Source organism: Pseudophryne corroboree, chromosome 2, assembly GCF_028390025.1.
Source record: "Pseudophryne corroboree isolate aPseCor3 chromosome 2, aPseCor3.hap2, whole genome shotgun sequence".
Lineage (NCBI taxonomy): Eukaryota > Metazoa > Chordata > Amphibia > Anura > Myobatrachidae > Pseudophryne > Pseudophryne corroboree.
In genome coordinates this window covers 472,166,956-472,182,859 of record NC_086445.1, presented here as the reverse complement: position 1 = coordinate 472,182,859, position 15,904 = coordinate 472,166,956, and the positions used below count along the sequence as shown (strand labels likewise).

The 15,904-nt window shown below is 44.9% G+C and overlaps 1 protein-coding gene across 3 annotated transcripts in view; it reads right to left on the bottom strand.

Moving 5' to 3' along the window:
• Nucleotides 1-10,883: 10,883 nt before the first annotated feature.
• The window catches only part of RFFL (ring finger and FYVE like domain containing E3 ubiquitin protein ligase), a 226,003-nt gene continuing 220,982 nt past the window's right edge, over nt 10,884-15,904 (bottom strand). For all 3 annotated transcript variants that reach the window (XM_063953833.1, XM_063953832.1, XM_063953830.1), the window contains one exon: nt 10,884-14,466. In XM_063953833.1, coding sequence (XP_063809903.1) covers nt 14,288-14,466 — 179 coding nt within the window. In that variant the 3' untranslated portion in view covers nt 10,884-14,287. The remainder of the gene's footprint in view (nt 14,467-15,904) is intronic.

Below are 15,904 nucleotides of genomic sequence, written 5' to 3'. Positions count from 1 at the left end.
GAGCCCCAGCAACATGCGGTGGATTTTTGTAGAGGCCGGGGAGGACTTTTGTTCCTGGGGACTAGCTGTGTTGTACAGCTTCTTTCCTCTGCCCCGGCCTCTGACAAGAAAGGACGCACCTCAGACTTTCTTGTTTCTTTATTCGAAAAGCTGCATTTAATAATGTCGTGCTTTCCTAGGCTGTGCAGGAATATAAGGCAAAATATCAGAATTACCAGCTATAGCTGTGGAGACCAGGCCCGAGAACCTTTCTCCACACAATCCTCAGCCTTCCATATGCCTCTTAAGTCGACATCATCTGTCCAATGTATATTCTACAGGACACGTCAAGCAGAAATCAACATAGCTTTTGTCTCTAGGACCCAGTATACTCATGTCCCTTTGGGCATGCTTTATAATTATATATCTATCACTTAAGACAGCATCTTAAAATATTTATATGCATACTAGGGTCTCAATCTCTGCTGATAAGGTACCTGTCCACGCTGCCACAGCGCTATAAACCCATGCCGACACAATCGCCGGTCTGGGTAGTATACTAGAATGTGCACACTATCTGCAGGATCCCTGAGAATAGCTAGTGCAAACAAGACACCCAAGGGGAAGATTCTCAACACATCCTGGCCCTAGTGGGGAAAGGATACAGCCAGAGAATTCTCTTGTGGAAAGCTGCCGTCTCTGGTCCTGAGATTCCCGCTCTTTTTCCTCATGAGAGGAGGGAAATTTACCTCAGCATTCTTCCCCTTAACATGTGTACTCTCGTGTCAGGGACAGATGAGTCATCAGTGATATGCAAATCATCTTTTATTCCAATAATCATATATTGAATATCTCTTAGCCCTCTTGGCTGTAACTTTGCATTATCGTAGTCGACAGTGGAGTTAAACTCCGTGTCGATACTTTGTTATTTTGGATAGTGAACATAGAGACTCTGAAGGACTCTGTGACATAGGGACAGACCAGGGTAGATTTCCTGTCTGTTCCCTAACCTTTTGTGCAATAATTTTACCTCAGCACTTACACATATCCAAACAGGTGTCGGCGTCGTCGACGGAGACACCCTCCCACACACATATCCGCTCTATCACCTCCTTAGAGGAGCCTTTTACCTCAGACATGTCAACACACGCGTACCGACACACCACACACACAGGGGATGCTCTATTTGAAGACAGTTCCCCCACCAGGCCCTTTGGAGAGACAGAGAGAGAGTATGCCAGCACACACCACAGCGCTATATAATACAGGGATGTACACTATACTGAGTGATTTTTCCCCTATAGCAGCTTATATACACAGTTTTGCGCCTAAATTTAGTGCCCCCCCCCCCCCCCCCCTCTCTTTTTTACCCTTTGTGTACCAGGATACTGCAGGGTAGAGCCTGGGGAGCTTCCTTCCAGCTGAGCTGTGAAGAGAAAATGGCGCCGGTGTGCGGGCTTCTGTCCTTTTATGTACTTTAATGGCGGGGGTTAATGCACATATACAGTTTATCAGACTGTATTATGTGCTTTTCGCCAAGTAAGGTAATCTAATTGCTGCCCAGGGCGTTCCCCCCAGCGCCCTGCACCCATCAGTCTAAGGGAGCAATGGCACACAGCTGCAGTGCTGTGCGCTACCTTAATGAAGACCGGAGTCTTCAGCCGCCGATTTTCAACTTCTCTTCGTTCTTCTGGCTCTGCAAGGGGGACGGCGGCGCGGCTCCGGGACCGGACGACCGAGGACTGGGCCTGTGTTCGATCCCTCTGGAGCTAATGGTGTCCAGTAGCCTTAGAAGCCCAAGCTAGCTGCAAGCAGGTAGGTTCGCTTCTCTCCCCTCAGTCCCACGTAGCAGTGAGTCTGTTGCCAGCAGATCTCACTGAAAATAAAAAACCTAACAAATACTTTCTTTTCTAGGAAGCTCAGGAGAGCCCCTAGGGTGCATCCAGCTCTGGCCGGGCACAGATACTAACTGAGGTCTGGAGGAGGGGCATAGAGGGAGGAGCCAGTGCACACCAGATATAGTACCTAATCTTTCTTTTAAGAGTGCCCAGTCTCCTGCGGAGCCCGTCTATACCCCATGGTCCTTACGGAGCACCCAGCATCCACTAGGACGTCAGAGAAATAGGATTTAAATTACCTACCGGTAAATCCTTTTCTCGTAGTCCGTAGAGGATACTGGGGTCCATATTAGTACCATGGGGTATAGACGGGTCCACCAGGAGCACTTTGAGTTTAATAGTGTGGGCTGGCTCCTCCCTCTATGCCCCTCCTACCAGACTCAGTCTAGAAACTGTGCCTGAGGAGACGACATACTTCGAGAGAAGGAATTACACAGATAGTGGCGAGATTCATACCAGCTCACACAACAGGCAAATCCGGCTAACATGCCGGAATAACTCAGCAACAGCTGAAACCGTAAAGAACGCAAAACTTACCTAGAAACCAGGCAGTACTGAAACATAAAACCAATGCAGGAAAACGCAGCGCTGGGCGGACGCCCAGCATCCTCTACGGACTACGAGAAAAGGATTTAGTGGTAGGTAATTAAAATCCTATTTTCTCTTACGTCCTAGAGGAGAGCGCGGAGGCTCCTGCAACACTGCTTGACCAAACTTGAAGTCATCAGAGGCCAAAGTATCGAACTTGTAAAACTTGGCAAACGTGTTCGACCCAGACCAAGTAGCTGCTCGGCAGAGTTGTACAGCTGAGACACCCCGGGCAGCCGCCCAGGAAGAGCCCACTTTACGAGTAGAGTGGGCCCTTACAGATTTCGGACACGGTAATCCTGCCGTGGAAAAAGCATGCTGGATAGTGAATCTGATCCAGCATGAAAGCGACTGATTAGAAGCAGGACACCCAAGTTTCTTGAGATCATAGAGGACAAACAGAGAGTCACTTTACCTATGATGAGCTGTCCTCTTCACATAAATCCTCAAAGTCCTCACTACATCCAAGGCCTTTGAAGCAATTGAGGAGTCAGTAGCCACTGGCACCACAATAGGTTGGTTAATATGGAAAGCAGATACCACCTTGGGCAGGAACTGTGAACGAGTCCTAAGTTCCGCCCTGTCTTCATGGAAGATCAAATAGGGACACAAGATAAAGCCCCCAATTCCGACACACGTCGTGCAGAAGCCAAGGCCAACAAAGTGACCGCCTTCCACGTGAGAAACTTGAGATCAGCCTCCTGTAGAGGCTCAAACCAAGCAGACTGCAGGAACTGTAACACCACATCAAGATCCCAGGGTGCCGTTGGCGCCACAAAGGGAGGCTGGATGTGCAGAACCCCTTTCAAAAAAGTCTGAACCTCAGGGAGGACAGCCAATTGTTTTTGAAAGAAAATGGATAAAGCAGAGATCTGGACCTTGATTGAGCCCAATCTCAGTCCCATATCCATATCCAGGAAAAGGAGAAAACATCGAAGTTGAAACTCCACAGCAGGATATTTCTTGGACTCGCACCAAGAAACATATTTTTCCAAATGCAATGGTAATGTTTAGACGTTACCCCCTTCCTAGCCTGTATCAGGGTAGGAATGACCTCACTCGGGATACCCTTCCGAGCTAAGATCTGGCGTTCAACCGCCATGCCGTCAAATGTAGCCGTGGTAAGTCTTGATAAGCGAACAGCCCCTCCATTAGCAGATCCTCCCGAAGAGGCAACGGCCTTGGATCTTCCAGCAGAAGATCCAGTAGATCCGCATACCAAGCCCTCCTTGGCCTGTCCGGAGCAATGAGGATTGCCAGAAACTTTGTTCTTACTAGTTGAAGAACCTTTGGTATCAGAGGAAGTGGAGGGAACACATACAGACGGGAACACCCACGGTGATACCAGTGCGTCCACAGCCACTGTCAGTGGGTCTCTCGACCTGGAACAGTACCTCCGCAGCTTCTTGTTGAGGCGGGAGGCCATCATGTCTATGTGAGGAACCCCCCCCCCTACCAACCGGTTACCTCCTCAAACACCTCCGGATGGAGGCCCCACTCTCCTGGATGGAGATCGTGTCTGCTGAGGAAGTCTGCTGAGGAAGTCTGCTTCCCAGTTGTCTACACCTGGAATGAAGATTGCTGACATCGCCACCGCGTGCCTTTCTGCCCAGAGGAGGATTTGACACCTCTGACATGGCAGCCCTGCTCTTTGTTCCGCCTTGTCAGTTTATGTAGGCCACTGTGGTCACGTTGTCCGACTGCACCTGAACAGCCCGATCCTGTAGAAGGTGTGCTGCTTGCAGAAGGGCATTGTACACGGCCCTTAGCTCCAGGATGTTTATTGGGAGAAGGGATTCTTGATTCGACCACCTTCCCTGAAAAGGTTTCTCCCAGAGCGACTGACTGCTCCCCAACCTCTTAGACTTGCATCTGTGGTTAAAAGGATCCAGTCCTGAATTCCAAACCTTCGGCCTTCCAGAAGGTGCGGAAGTTGTAGCCACCAGAGGAGTGAAATCCTGGCTTTTGGAGACAGGCGTATCCTCTTGTGCATGTTTAGGCGAGAGCCCGACCACTGGTCCAAGAGGTCAAGCTGAAAAGGTCGAGCATGAAACCTGCCATACTGCAGAGCCTCGTAGACGGCAACCATCTTCCCCAGAAGGCGTATGCATTGATGATCCGATTCCCGGGTAGGCTTTAAGACATCCTGGACCATTGTTTGAATCACCAATGCTTATTCCACAGGGAGAAATACCCTCTGCACTTCCGTGTCGAGGATCATTCCCAGGAAAGATAGCCTCCTTGTCGGCTCCAGATGAGACTTTGGAAGGTTCAGGATCCAGCCGTGCTTCCTGAGCAGCTGTGTCGTGAGCGCGATGGATCGCAACAACCTCTCCCTGGACGACGCCTTGATCAGGAGATTGTCCACATATGACATTATGTTCAACCCCTGTTTGCGGAGGAGAACCATCATCTCCGCCATCACCTTGGTAAAGATCATTGGTGCTGTGGAGAGGCCAAACGGCAGCGCCCTGGAACTGATAGTGATCGTCCAACAGTGCAAACCTGAGATATGCCTGATGCGGCGACCAAATGGGAATGTGGAGGTAAGCATCCTTGATGTCTAGAGACACCAGGAACTCCCCCTCAGACAGTCCTGAGATGACAGCTCTCAGAGATTCCATCTTGAATTTGAACTCCCTGAGATAAGGGTTCAAAGACTAAGTTTAGAATCGGCCGTACCGAACCATCCGGTTTTGGTACCACAAAAAGGTTCGAATAATAACCCTTGTTCCACTGCTGAGGTGGAACTGGAACAATGACCTCTGACACCACCAATTTTCTGATGGCCTCCAGATGAATTGTTCTGTCTGCCAGCAGAGCTGGCAAGCCTGACTTGAAGAACGGTGAGGTGGGGGAACTTGAAACTCCAGTCTGTACCCCCTGGACACTATATCCAGTACCCAGGGGTCCAGGATAGACGACACCCAGACGTGGCAGAACTGCCAGAGTCTTTCCCCCACCTGACCCTCCTCCAGGCCTAGCTGTCCACCGTCATGCGGAGGACTTAGGGGTATCAGAAGCGGGCTTCTGGGTTTGGGAACCTGCGGGAGCAGGTTTCTTTCCTTTGGCACGACCACCTCTGAAGGTGTTCGAAGGCTTGTTCTTTCTAGGCCTCGCGGGCCAAAAGGACTGTGACGTGGCGGGTGTAAAAGGCTTCTTCGTAGCCGGTGCAGCTGAGGGGAGAAAAGGAGACTTACCCGCGGTAGCTGTGGCAATCCACGCATCCAGCGCCTCCCCAAAGAGAGCCTGACCTGTATAGCGTAGGCCCTCCACGCTCTTCCTGGATTCCGCGTCCGCAGACCATTGGCGCAGCCAGAGACCCTTGCGAGCCGAGACGGACATGGAGGAGATCCCCGCAGCCATGGAACCCAGGTCCTTCATGGAATCTACCAGGAACCCTGCAGAATCCTGAATATGGCGTAAAAATACATCAACGTCACCTTTATCCAGCGAAGGTCAACTACTCCTGCAGAGTGAACGATCACCTGGCAATAGCTTTTGCAATCCATGCACAGGCTATAGTAGGCCGTAATATATATATATATATATATATATATATATATATATATCTTTATTGTCATTAACAAACACCAAGGGATGTCAACGAAAAAAATCAAGCAAAACCATATCACATAACATAAACGTGCAGCAAGTTACATTTCAAGGCCTAAGATTGAAACATTTTAACAATTTAGCATGCGTACTGCGCTCGGAAAGAAGCTATTATGCAGCCTCTTTGTGCGTGAGTAGACAGCCCTAAAGCGTCTATTTGATGGCAATCTTGAAAAGATTGGGTAGTTTGGATGACTAGGGTCCCCCAAAATGGCCATAGATTTCTTAAGGATCCTCTTTTCATATATCTCATAAATACTGGGCAACCTGACACCAATTGCTCTACCTGCTGTCCTAACCACCCGATCCAGGGCCTTTCATTCTGCAACAGTACAATTTCCGAACCATACGACAATCCCATAGGTCAGTACACTCTCCACAACACTACGATAAAAATTTACCACGGTCCCTTTACTCACACTAGCAGATTTTAATTTCCTCAAAAAGAAAAGACGTTGCTTTTCTTTTTCCATAGCCCCGGAAGCCGTGTAAATGGATTTTAGCGTAGCATCCACCTTGAGATCTGCCGGGTCCTTCAACGCGGTAGATCCCGGGACTGTCAACACCACCTGTTTAGACAGCCTGGAGACAGAGGCGTTGATTATTGGCGGGGACTCCCATTTCTTTCTATCTTCCTCTGGGAAGTGAAAAGCAACCAAGACCCTCTTAGGGATCTCAAATTTCTTTTCCGGAGTTTCCCAGGCTTTTTCAAAGATAGCGTTTAATTCTTTGTATGCCGGGAAGGCGAGGGGGGCTTCTTATTATCTGTAAAAAAGGCCTCCTCCACCTGCTCAGGAGCTGTGTCAGAAATATGTAAAATATCCCTCACATCTTCAATCATCAACTGCACCCCCCTAGCAAGTGATGCCGTCCCCCTCTACACATCCCCGTCACCGTCTGCAGTGCCAGAGTCGGTGTCCGTGTCATCCTGCATAAGCATTACAAGTGCACGTTTTTGAGAATGTACCGCAGGGGACCCCGAGGAAGCAGTATCAGACCATACAACCATAGAGGATTGTAAGATCTGAGTGGCATGCTCAGTCCTAGCAACCCTGTCAGAAATCTGAGAAATAGTCTCCCTCAGAGAGACTAACCATTCTGGCTCTCTAGCTGGGATCTGAGCTACAACAGTGCAATCCTGATTACATGGTATGGAGTCCTCTGCAGCATATGAAACAGTGTCCCTAGAAATGTTGTCACGCACACCAAACACCCCACAAACACACAGGGTATTCACTAGACAGAGATTGGAGCCAACCCACATACAGCGCTATTAGAAGTATAGGGAGACCCTTACTAGCGCTGACTGTGTCCCTTAATAGGTGACACAGCCTATTATACAGCCTCTCCCCCCTTCTACAACCCCCTGGTACCGTACAGATAGCTGGAGTTGCTCTGGAGGGACCTGGACATCCACTAGTAGTGACTGCAGGCAGGAAAAATGGCACTGAACGCTGCTGGGTCCGCTGAGAAGCTCCGCCCCTTCAATGGCGCTGTCTTCCCACTCTTGAAGATTATACTGGCCTGAGGAAATTTGTGCTGGCTGAGATCAGTGGACCCCGACAGGCTGTAAATGGTCAGTGTAGGGTACCTTGCTGGCTCAGAGCGCCCCTCACAGCGCCGCACCCACCCTTAAGCCGCCCTCTTCACACTGACCCCCCGCTTGTAAGGGGGGACCGTGACTAACTCGCCACACTTCAGCTCTGTGAGGGGGTGGCGGGGCGCAATCTGTCCCCTCTGGAGCTCAACGTCCAGTCAGTGGAGGCAGTGGCTCAAGACCCCGCAGGGTGGACACTGCTCTCCCCCCTCAGTCCCTCGATGCAGGAAGGCTGTTGCCAGCAGCCTCCCCGTAAAATAAACTCTAAAAAATTTTTTTACTAGAGCTCCCCTAGCTGTGACCGGCTCCTCTGGGCACATTTTCTAAACTGAGTCTAGTAGGAGGGGCATAGAGGGAGGAGCCAGCCCACACTTTTAAACTCTTAAAGTGCCAATGGCTCCTGGTGGACCCGTCTATACCCCATGGTACTAATATGGACCCCAGCATCCTCTAGGATGTAAGAGAAAGAAAGCTATATGCATTTTGATATCTAAAGATTATCCAGGATCTGTTTATCTTATTGCCTTGCTATTATTCTAATTTCAGTAGTAAATGAGGGGTGACCTAGTAATTCTCTCATTGGCTGCACTGATTATTTCTTACGCTAACTGATCTTTCTAAGGACTGGTACTAGTAGGGATTTTTCACCTCATTCAATGCCTAGGCAAATGGGGGAAAGCAGAATTCCAAACGCACCCCAGTACTCCTGTCTATGCTATTTCATTTATTATTTTTTCTAAATCCATTTGGGTCATTTGCAATTGTATGAATTCAGGACCTGACCACTTTTTTAGAATTTCTTTACTTTTTTTTAGTGTTTATATGTATGTTCATGTCATTTGTCTATATTTCACCTTTGTTATGCGATACATCCTATTTTAGGGAGTTTTTAAGATATTATTAAAAGTTAAGTTTTATCTTACTCCTTTCTCTTCAAAGATTAGTGTTTGACCACCTATAGAGTTCTGTTGTCTGCCCCCTTTGGGCATCTCTCTCCTCCATTTTTCCAAGTGTGCAGAACTCTGCTGATTTCTGGCATTTACTCTGGCCTTGTCCACAGGCTGCCTCCTTCTGGTTTGGAATGGTTGCATGTATATGGAATATGGGTGTAAGGTTTCCCCTACTAGCACCTTATCTGTGCCTCTTTGGTCTCTGCCCTGATATCTCCCTCCCCTTTAAAATTGGATATGAACAATCTTAACTCTGACGTGCATTTGTATTGATAGAACATGGATGGATCCTGCTTCTCCTTCCATTCCCTACTGGGTGGCCCTGGTTAATGTCACCATCTCCCATGAATGTTTTATGTATCAAAAGAAAATGCACTCAAGTTTGATAGGATCTGGAATCTCTGGCAAGAATTCAGGCACACTCTTGAGCTTCCTTCGGCAGATTATTTCTAATCTGCCTTCAGGAAGCCGCTGAAATGAATATAAAGGCGGAGAAACGCGTTACAAAAGAGCCCCATTATATTAGAGGACACACATGCTTGTTTAAAGCCACATAACCAGCTGCAAACAGGAGAGTCCCAACTCTAAGACTTATGCGGATGTTAAGCCACATAACCAGCTCTAAGAACCTAGCAAGGACTGCATACTAAGCACTCCAGAGAGAAGCCCCACCAGCGCTGTACTAATCGGCGGATGCCAGCAGCAGTGGGTAACAGTGACTACACTGGAGTGTAGTCTGGAGGAGGGGGGAAAAAACCTTGTACAGTGGCCTCAATATTTGCACGCAAATAGCACTGAGGAATAATGATTTAGTGCCTCAATCTGAACTTAAAAATAAATGTAAGGTGGTGACACATTGTTTTTTGTTAACACCTATATCACCCTGTGTTTGTTTTTATTTATGTAGTATTTTTCACACCTTTTACACTTGTAACACTGTTCAGCTAACCTCAACTCCTAACCCTTGACACCTTACTGCTTGTCCTCTGTCAAACACTCAGAAGCCTTTCACTTGCCTAACACCGATTTAATGGTGTATGGTGCACCTGCGCTCTTGTTCCTATATTGTAATACTAAGTCCCAGCAAGGTAGCACATCCCATTATAAAAAGCTAGGGTGTGCAGTCCAGGCCACCTCCCACCAAAAACAATGTGTACCTCATTTGTCCTGATACGAGACTGAAAATCGGTAAATAAACAGACTTTTTTTAATGGAAATTAGTGTTTTTATTGTGCAACATTTCAGAGAATTAATCCCCTTTTTCAAGTATAAGTGGATTTATGCTTTGTAAAAAAAAATGGTGATTAATTCTCCTAAACGCTACACAATAAACTGCACTAATTTGAAATAAACACTGGAGTGCCGTGCGTTGACTCACTTTGCAAGTTATATATTCTTACTGCAAAGGCACCTAGGCCCAAGAAACTCATCTCTGGCGTGGCGGTCCAACAGCATCCTAGATTACATAATAATAAAAATACAATTCAGAAAAATATGTATTATAATATGTATGTGTATATGTTTTATGTGATACTTTATTAGAAAAGCCTTCATGAGGATAATTCCCAGTATTTTGAATTTATATAGCGCTCCGCATATCCCTTTGTTTTTCCATTACATTATCTAGGTCCACAATACCTCCAGAGGCGGAAACTGCAGCTGAACCAATTTGAAAACACTTAAGAAAATTTCCATTTCCACTAGTAGATCAGCGCCCTGCTTTGTTGTGAGGTTTGGGGAGTTCTTCCTTATCCCTGGGCTCTGTGAATTATCTGAAGTGTAGGAAATTAATGACTGGTGATCGCACTGGTCACCAAACATGGGGTTTTATGCAACAGCTTCAGATTTCAGGGAAGCTTCAGGATATCAGCGAGATTGCAGCTAAATTTAAAGCAGCAACCAGTTATAAGGCTTAATCAGCCTATTACAAATCGGAAGCTATTACATAAACCCCATTAATATACATTACAGGGTTAATAAACCTAATTTCAAAAACCACAGTTCTAGGTGTTGTATCTTATACTAACATTTAAAACCTTGAGAATACTACAAGTAGCTTAGTCTAATGAAATGGTTTGTTGAAAAGGTATTTGGTCAGGCCAAAATAGCAGTTATTTAAAATTATAATTTAACCCACCGAGTCTGTCCTTACTCCAGGCAAGCATCAAACCAGCTCCCACAGATATTAAGTGTAAATATAAGACCAAAACATAATAAAGCTTCTATGTTGTATGGATAAATGAAGAGACCACAACATTTTATCAAATTACTTTATTACAAAACAAAAATAAAGCAGAAGTCTGTAATGTAAAAATATCCCACAACCTGGAGCTGAATTATCAAACTATTAATATGTTAACGCTTGGTTAATGATCAGAGGCACATATGTCCAGTAGGATGTTTATTAAAAACAGGCACAGCACCCATTAGTCCAGTTGAAAGGTATAGCCCTTGTAATTATGAGTATCATTTAGCAGCTGAGGTCAAAGGTGACTGGCACCCACCGGGAGTACTTAAAGGGGGACAACTCCACAGAATATGATTATCCAGGCAAATTTCTTCATTTTCTTTGACCATGGATATGATAATGTTGGGTCTGTGTATTGGATACAACTTTATATAAACAGATCTGGTCTTAGCCAAGGACATTACAAAGATCTGACAGTGGAGTTTCCATTCAAGTTTCTAACTTAATCATTAGCCTTTACTTTAATTGCATAACATTAAACACAACATTGATATTATTTCACCATAAACGTCCTGCTTGCAGTTACAAGCTTTATATAAAGAAATGGTATGAATGTTTTTACACTCCAATTATGCCACTTTGCCTAGACCAGCAGTGTACTGTCGTGTCATAGCATAGTATATACCGCAATAAGTACTGGTGGATATGATGTGGGCACATCTAGAATCTAGATCATCTTATACAGACATTGCAAAATATATTCCTATAGATATGTCCTCAGCCCCTCTTGGCACACAAAAGTCGTGTGAAAATCTTCTAGGCATGAGTCTTTTATGCCGAAAATGAGGAGACTGCGTTGATTAATTTGATACACGTGTATGTCTGTGTGCGACTGAGTCTCTGAATCTGTACACAAAGTGCACACAAAGTGTACACGATGTAGCAGTTTTTCCCAATACAAAATCTGTTCTGCTCCGTATACAGATTCAGTCACACACAGATATACAAGCGTCATATCAAATTAATCAGCAGTCTCCTTGGGCATTTGCAGCAAAAAGACGCCCGACGTTGGCAGAGTTGTATAGGACCTGGGGGCTCCCTCATGCCAAGCATCTTGTGCTGCATGGCATACTGAGGTTAGATGTATGAGGACACATCTGTACAACTGGCCTGTTTATGGCCATTTTACAGAAGCAGATATTTGGTGGTACGCAATATGCTGCAATATACAAGGCTGGCTATGTAAAGGCACAATCCCCTCTGCCATTTAATTGACATTGTTAATACCTATCCACACAATAATCAGTTTAAAAACAGTATTACAAAATATTGGATCTGTTTAAAAATAAAAGATTTTTTCCTATATTTGTGCTCAGGAAGCAAGTTTTCAATAATACACATATAAGCAGCAGTCAGACATGTAAAGAACTCAGTTTAAAGCTGTTGGAAATCCCCAGTATGAAGTGCATTAGCCATAGTGTTTTTTTATATAGCTCTGTAAGATAAAGTCTAAAACTGGTATTATAAACCGCTACAATGGAAAATCGTTTTGGGCTCACAATTAATAAGAAATGCAACGTCACTTAGCATATTGCATCTTGCAGTGCAAATAAAGACAATCAAAGTAATCACAAAACAAAAAGTTTAGCTCTTATTATTGATTGCTCCTAATTAAGAGATGCTGTAATGAGCAAAGTCTAATACCATTGCAGCTAAACACTCAAAGCTGGGTATTTCTTATTCATAGAAATATTGTATTAGAAATCTTACATTTAAATTCCTTTGAGTAGGAGAATAAGAAAAAAAAAAAAGTTCTCCCCACTTTTGGGGGTATATTCAATTGAAGTCGGATCCACTCTGACATTCATTTGTCGGAATGGATCCGACCTGGGCTATTCAATACGTCATCTCAATACAACTTTTTAAAAAATTGAATTGAGATGCGGGAGCTGAGACGGGGGAGAGCAGCGCTACTGCAGCGGCTATATAGACGCTGCTGTAGCGCTGCTCTCCCCCATCTGCCCGCGGCTCTCCCCCCCGTCTCTGCCTCTCCGCATCACAGCCGCCGCCCGGTTCCAGCAAGCGAGGTCTCACTTGCTGGAGCCGGGTGGACGCTGCTGTGAGCAGCGGCTGTGACATCCTCTGGCGCTGCTCTCCCCCATCTGCCCGCGGCTCTCCCTGTCACTGCTCCCGCTTCTCACTTCAACTTTTTTTTTAAGTCGAATTGAGATGGTCGAAAAGGGGGCCAAAACTGTTTTCGACACAAGCACGTGAATCGGCAGCTATTCCGCCGATCCACGTGCTTTTCGACAAGTCCAATTCCTCAACTTGTTGATTAATTTGGGGTTAGATTGAATAGGTCGGAACCGCTTCTGACCTAAAAAAAAGTCGAAAAACTGCCGTCTTTTTGACAGACGCTAGCTTTTGACTTCAATTGAATATACCCCTTGGTCTCTCCACCCAGGAATATGGGAAATTAAATTGTAAGATCTAGATTTACTAAAGAACAAATTTGATGGTTTTGGCAGATTTACTCTATGTGTGGTTTGTACATTGAGATTAAAAGGCAAAACCGCCTTACTTCATAATGGCAATTTGGAAACGGACATAAACATTTTTATGCCTGTGCAAAAAACAAGTTGTGCAATGTAGATATAGTTCTGATTAGCCCGATAGCTGGAACAGCATGTGGTTTGAGCAGTCTGGTCAATCTAAAATAATGTGTTAACACCTTTATGTTGCTCTCATAATAAAATAATGTCATATTTCCCCCATAATAAAAAATATTTGTATTAGCTCAATATTGATATAAATGAATATGGAATAATTAATAATAATTATGGTCCCCATATTAATAAGCCAATGTTGTATCCCAATTTAATATTTATCTTTTATTCTGTCTGATGAAGCAGACAACTTAAACTGCACCCTGTCAGAAACGGGTCTAAAATAAATAGTCTTTTCTACTGGTTTGCTCGCAATCACAGGTGATTTGGAACTTTGCAAACCACCACATATCACCTACATCTTGCATTTTCAATCTCCAAATTGCTGGTTAATAAACCTGGTATTTTGGCTCTCAAACCACTCATGAGTAAATCTCCAAGTATTAAAAAACCAAACCTGAAAATGATCACAGCTCAGCCAACACCAAAATGGCTTAAGACATAAGATAAAAGGCACTGCTCTATTACATAAATATAAAAGAGTTTTATATAAAATATAATTCTCAAAAAGTAATTTGGGAGTTTTTATAACCTGTACCGTCACAACTGATGGTCACACACCAGTTAGGACAGAGAACCTGGTACCTCAAAGCACTCAGTGACATAGGATACGAAATACCAAGAAAGTAGTATATGTTTCCATGCCACATAATGGGGACTCTGGAATTGGCTGATGTTTTACTTGCATCCTCTTTGCCTTGGCCAGTACTAAGGCTCAATCATTAGCTTATTTGTAACCAAGAAACTCAAGATCGGAAGACGTGTACAGCTCTCACTACATACTGTCGACAGATGGGACATTCACTCATACGCTTGCCACACTTTGTGCAGGTTACCATGTGGCCACACTCCAGAAGTACACAGTCAATGGGGCAATCCATGCAGACCTTGCATAGATTCTCATCAGCTGCAGGGCCCTGTTTGCCTGTAAAAGGACAGACATGAGTAAAAGAAGCATTATTTCATAAAATCTATAGAAGATTTAATAATATAGAATCACATTAGGATGAATCACAATTTCTAACTTAATGTCACATCAACTCAAGAAAACACCAATCGTTATCCATTACTCCACCACCTCAGGGTCACCTGTCGCGCTTACAATATCACATTCTTTATAGGGAACTTTTGAATTTAAATCACTTTTTGCAGGGAAGATACTTAAAGGATCTTCTTCCTGTTAGCTTACCAAAATGTTGGGTTAATCACAGAACTATGGGCCTAATTCAGACCTGATCACTCCTCTGCGTTTTTGCAGAGGTCTGTGATCAGATAGTCACCGCCCATAGAGAGTGAAAACCTGCCCCGTGCAAGTGTGCAAATGCATGCGTACACCGTGCGAAAACTTCGCCAGACAGCGGACATCTGCAAATCCATTCGCAACTCGCTATTGAATGATTTTTCCAGTCTGTGCATAGACCAGGACTTGCACCTACAGTGCAATACAAACAGGCTGATCGGGGCCGGAGCCATCACACACCATCCCAGAAAACGCTTGGGAACGCATGCGTTTTTCCTGACACCCCCAGAAAACGGCCAGTTACCACCCACAAATGTCCTCAACCAATCAACTTGCATATGTCTAGCGATCTTAAATTTTGCACCATTCTTTCAAAGTTTGGCCTTGCACCTGCGCATTGCGATCCATGCGCAGTTGTTTGATAATCGCCAGTAGTGTTACAGATCATGGAGGAAGCGGCTTTTTTCAGAAGAGCTGTCCCCACAAAGGAGCAATGCTGAATTGTGAGAAGTATCCTTCGCTGTGACTTGGATACTGGAGGGGCAGATGTAACATGTGCAGAGAGATTAAGATTTGGGTGGGTTATATTTTTTTGTGCAGGTTAAAGTCTGCTTTTGCATGTAACCCATAAAATGTTAGATCGCTTTATATATACAATGCAATTTAGATTTCAGTTTGAACACACCCCATCCAAATCTAACTCTCTCTGCACATGTCTCCACCTGCAGTGCAACTTTGCTTTGCCCAGTTGCTTGCTTTTTTTTACTTTACTTACAAACATGAATCAGACCCTATGTGAGGAACTTAAAGGGTAACAAAATGTAATTGATTTTCATCCATTCTAGGTTCTAAGAGTATGTGATTTATTAACAGTTCTGTATATGGGGCAAACACATTAAGCAGAGCAGGGGTATTCAACATGTGGCCCTCCAGCTCCTGTGGAACTACTCCTGTCAGGTTTAGCTTGCCCTAATAACAAAACTGTGGCAAGTCATGCTAGTTACTATGTAGTTCTACAGCAGCTGAGGGCTGCAGTTGAACCCCCCTGACAGAGCCTTACAAAGAATATTTCAGTCATTCACATCAATCCCTTACCAAGTAGAACTTACTATCTATATTCCCT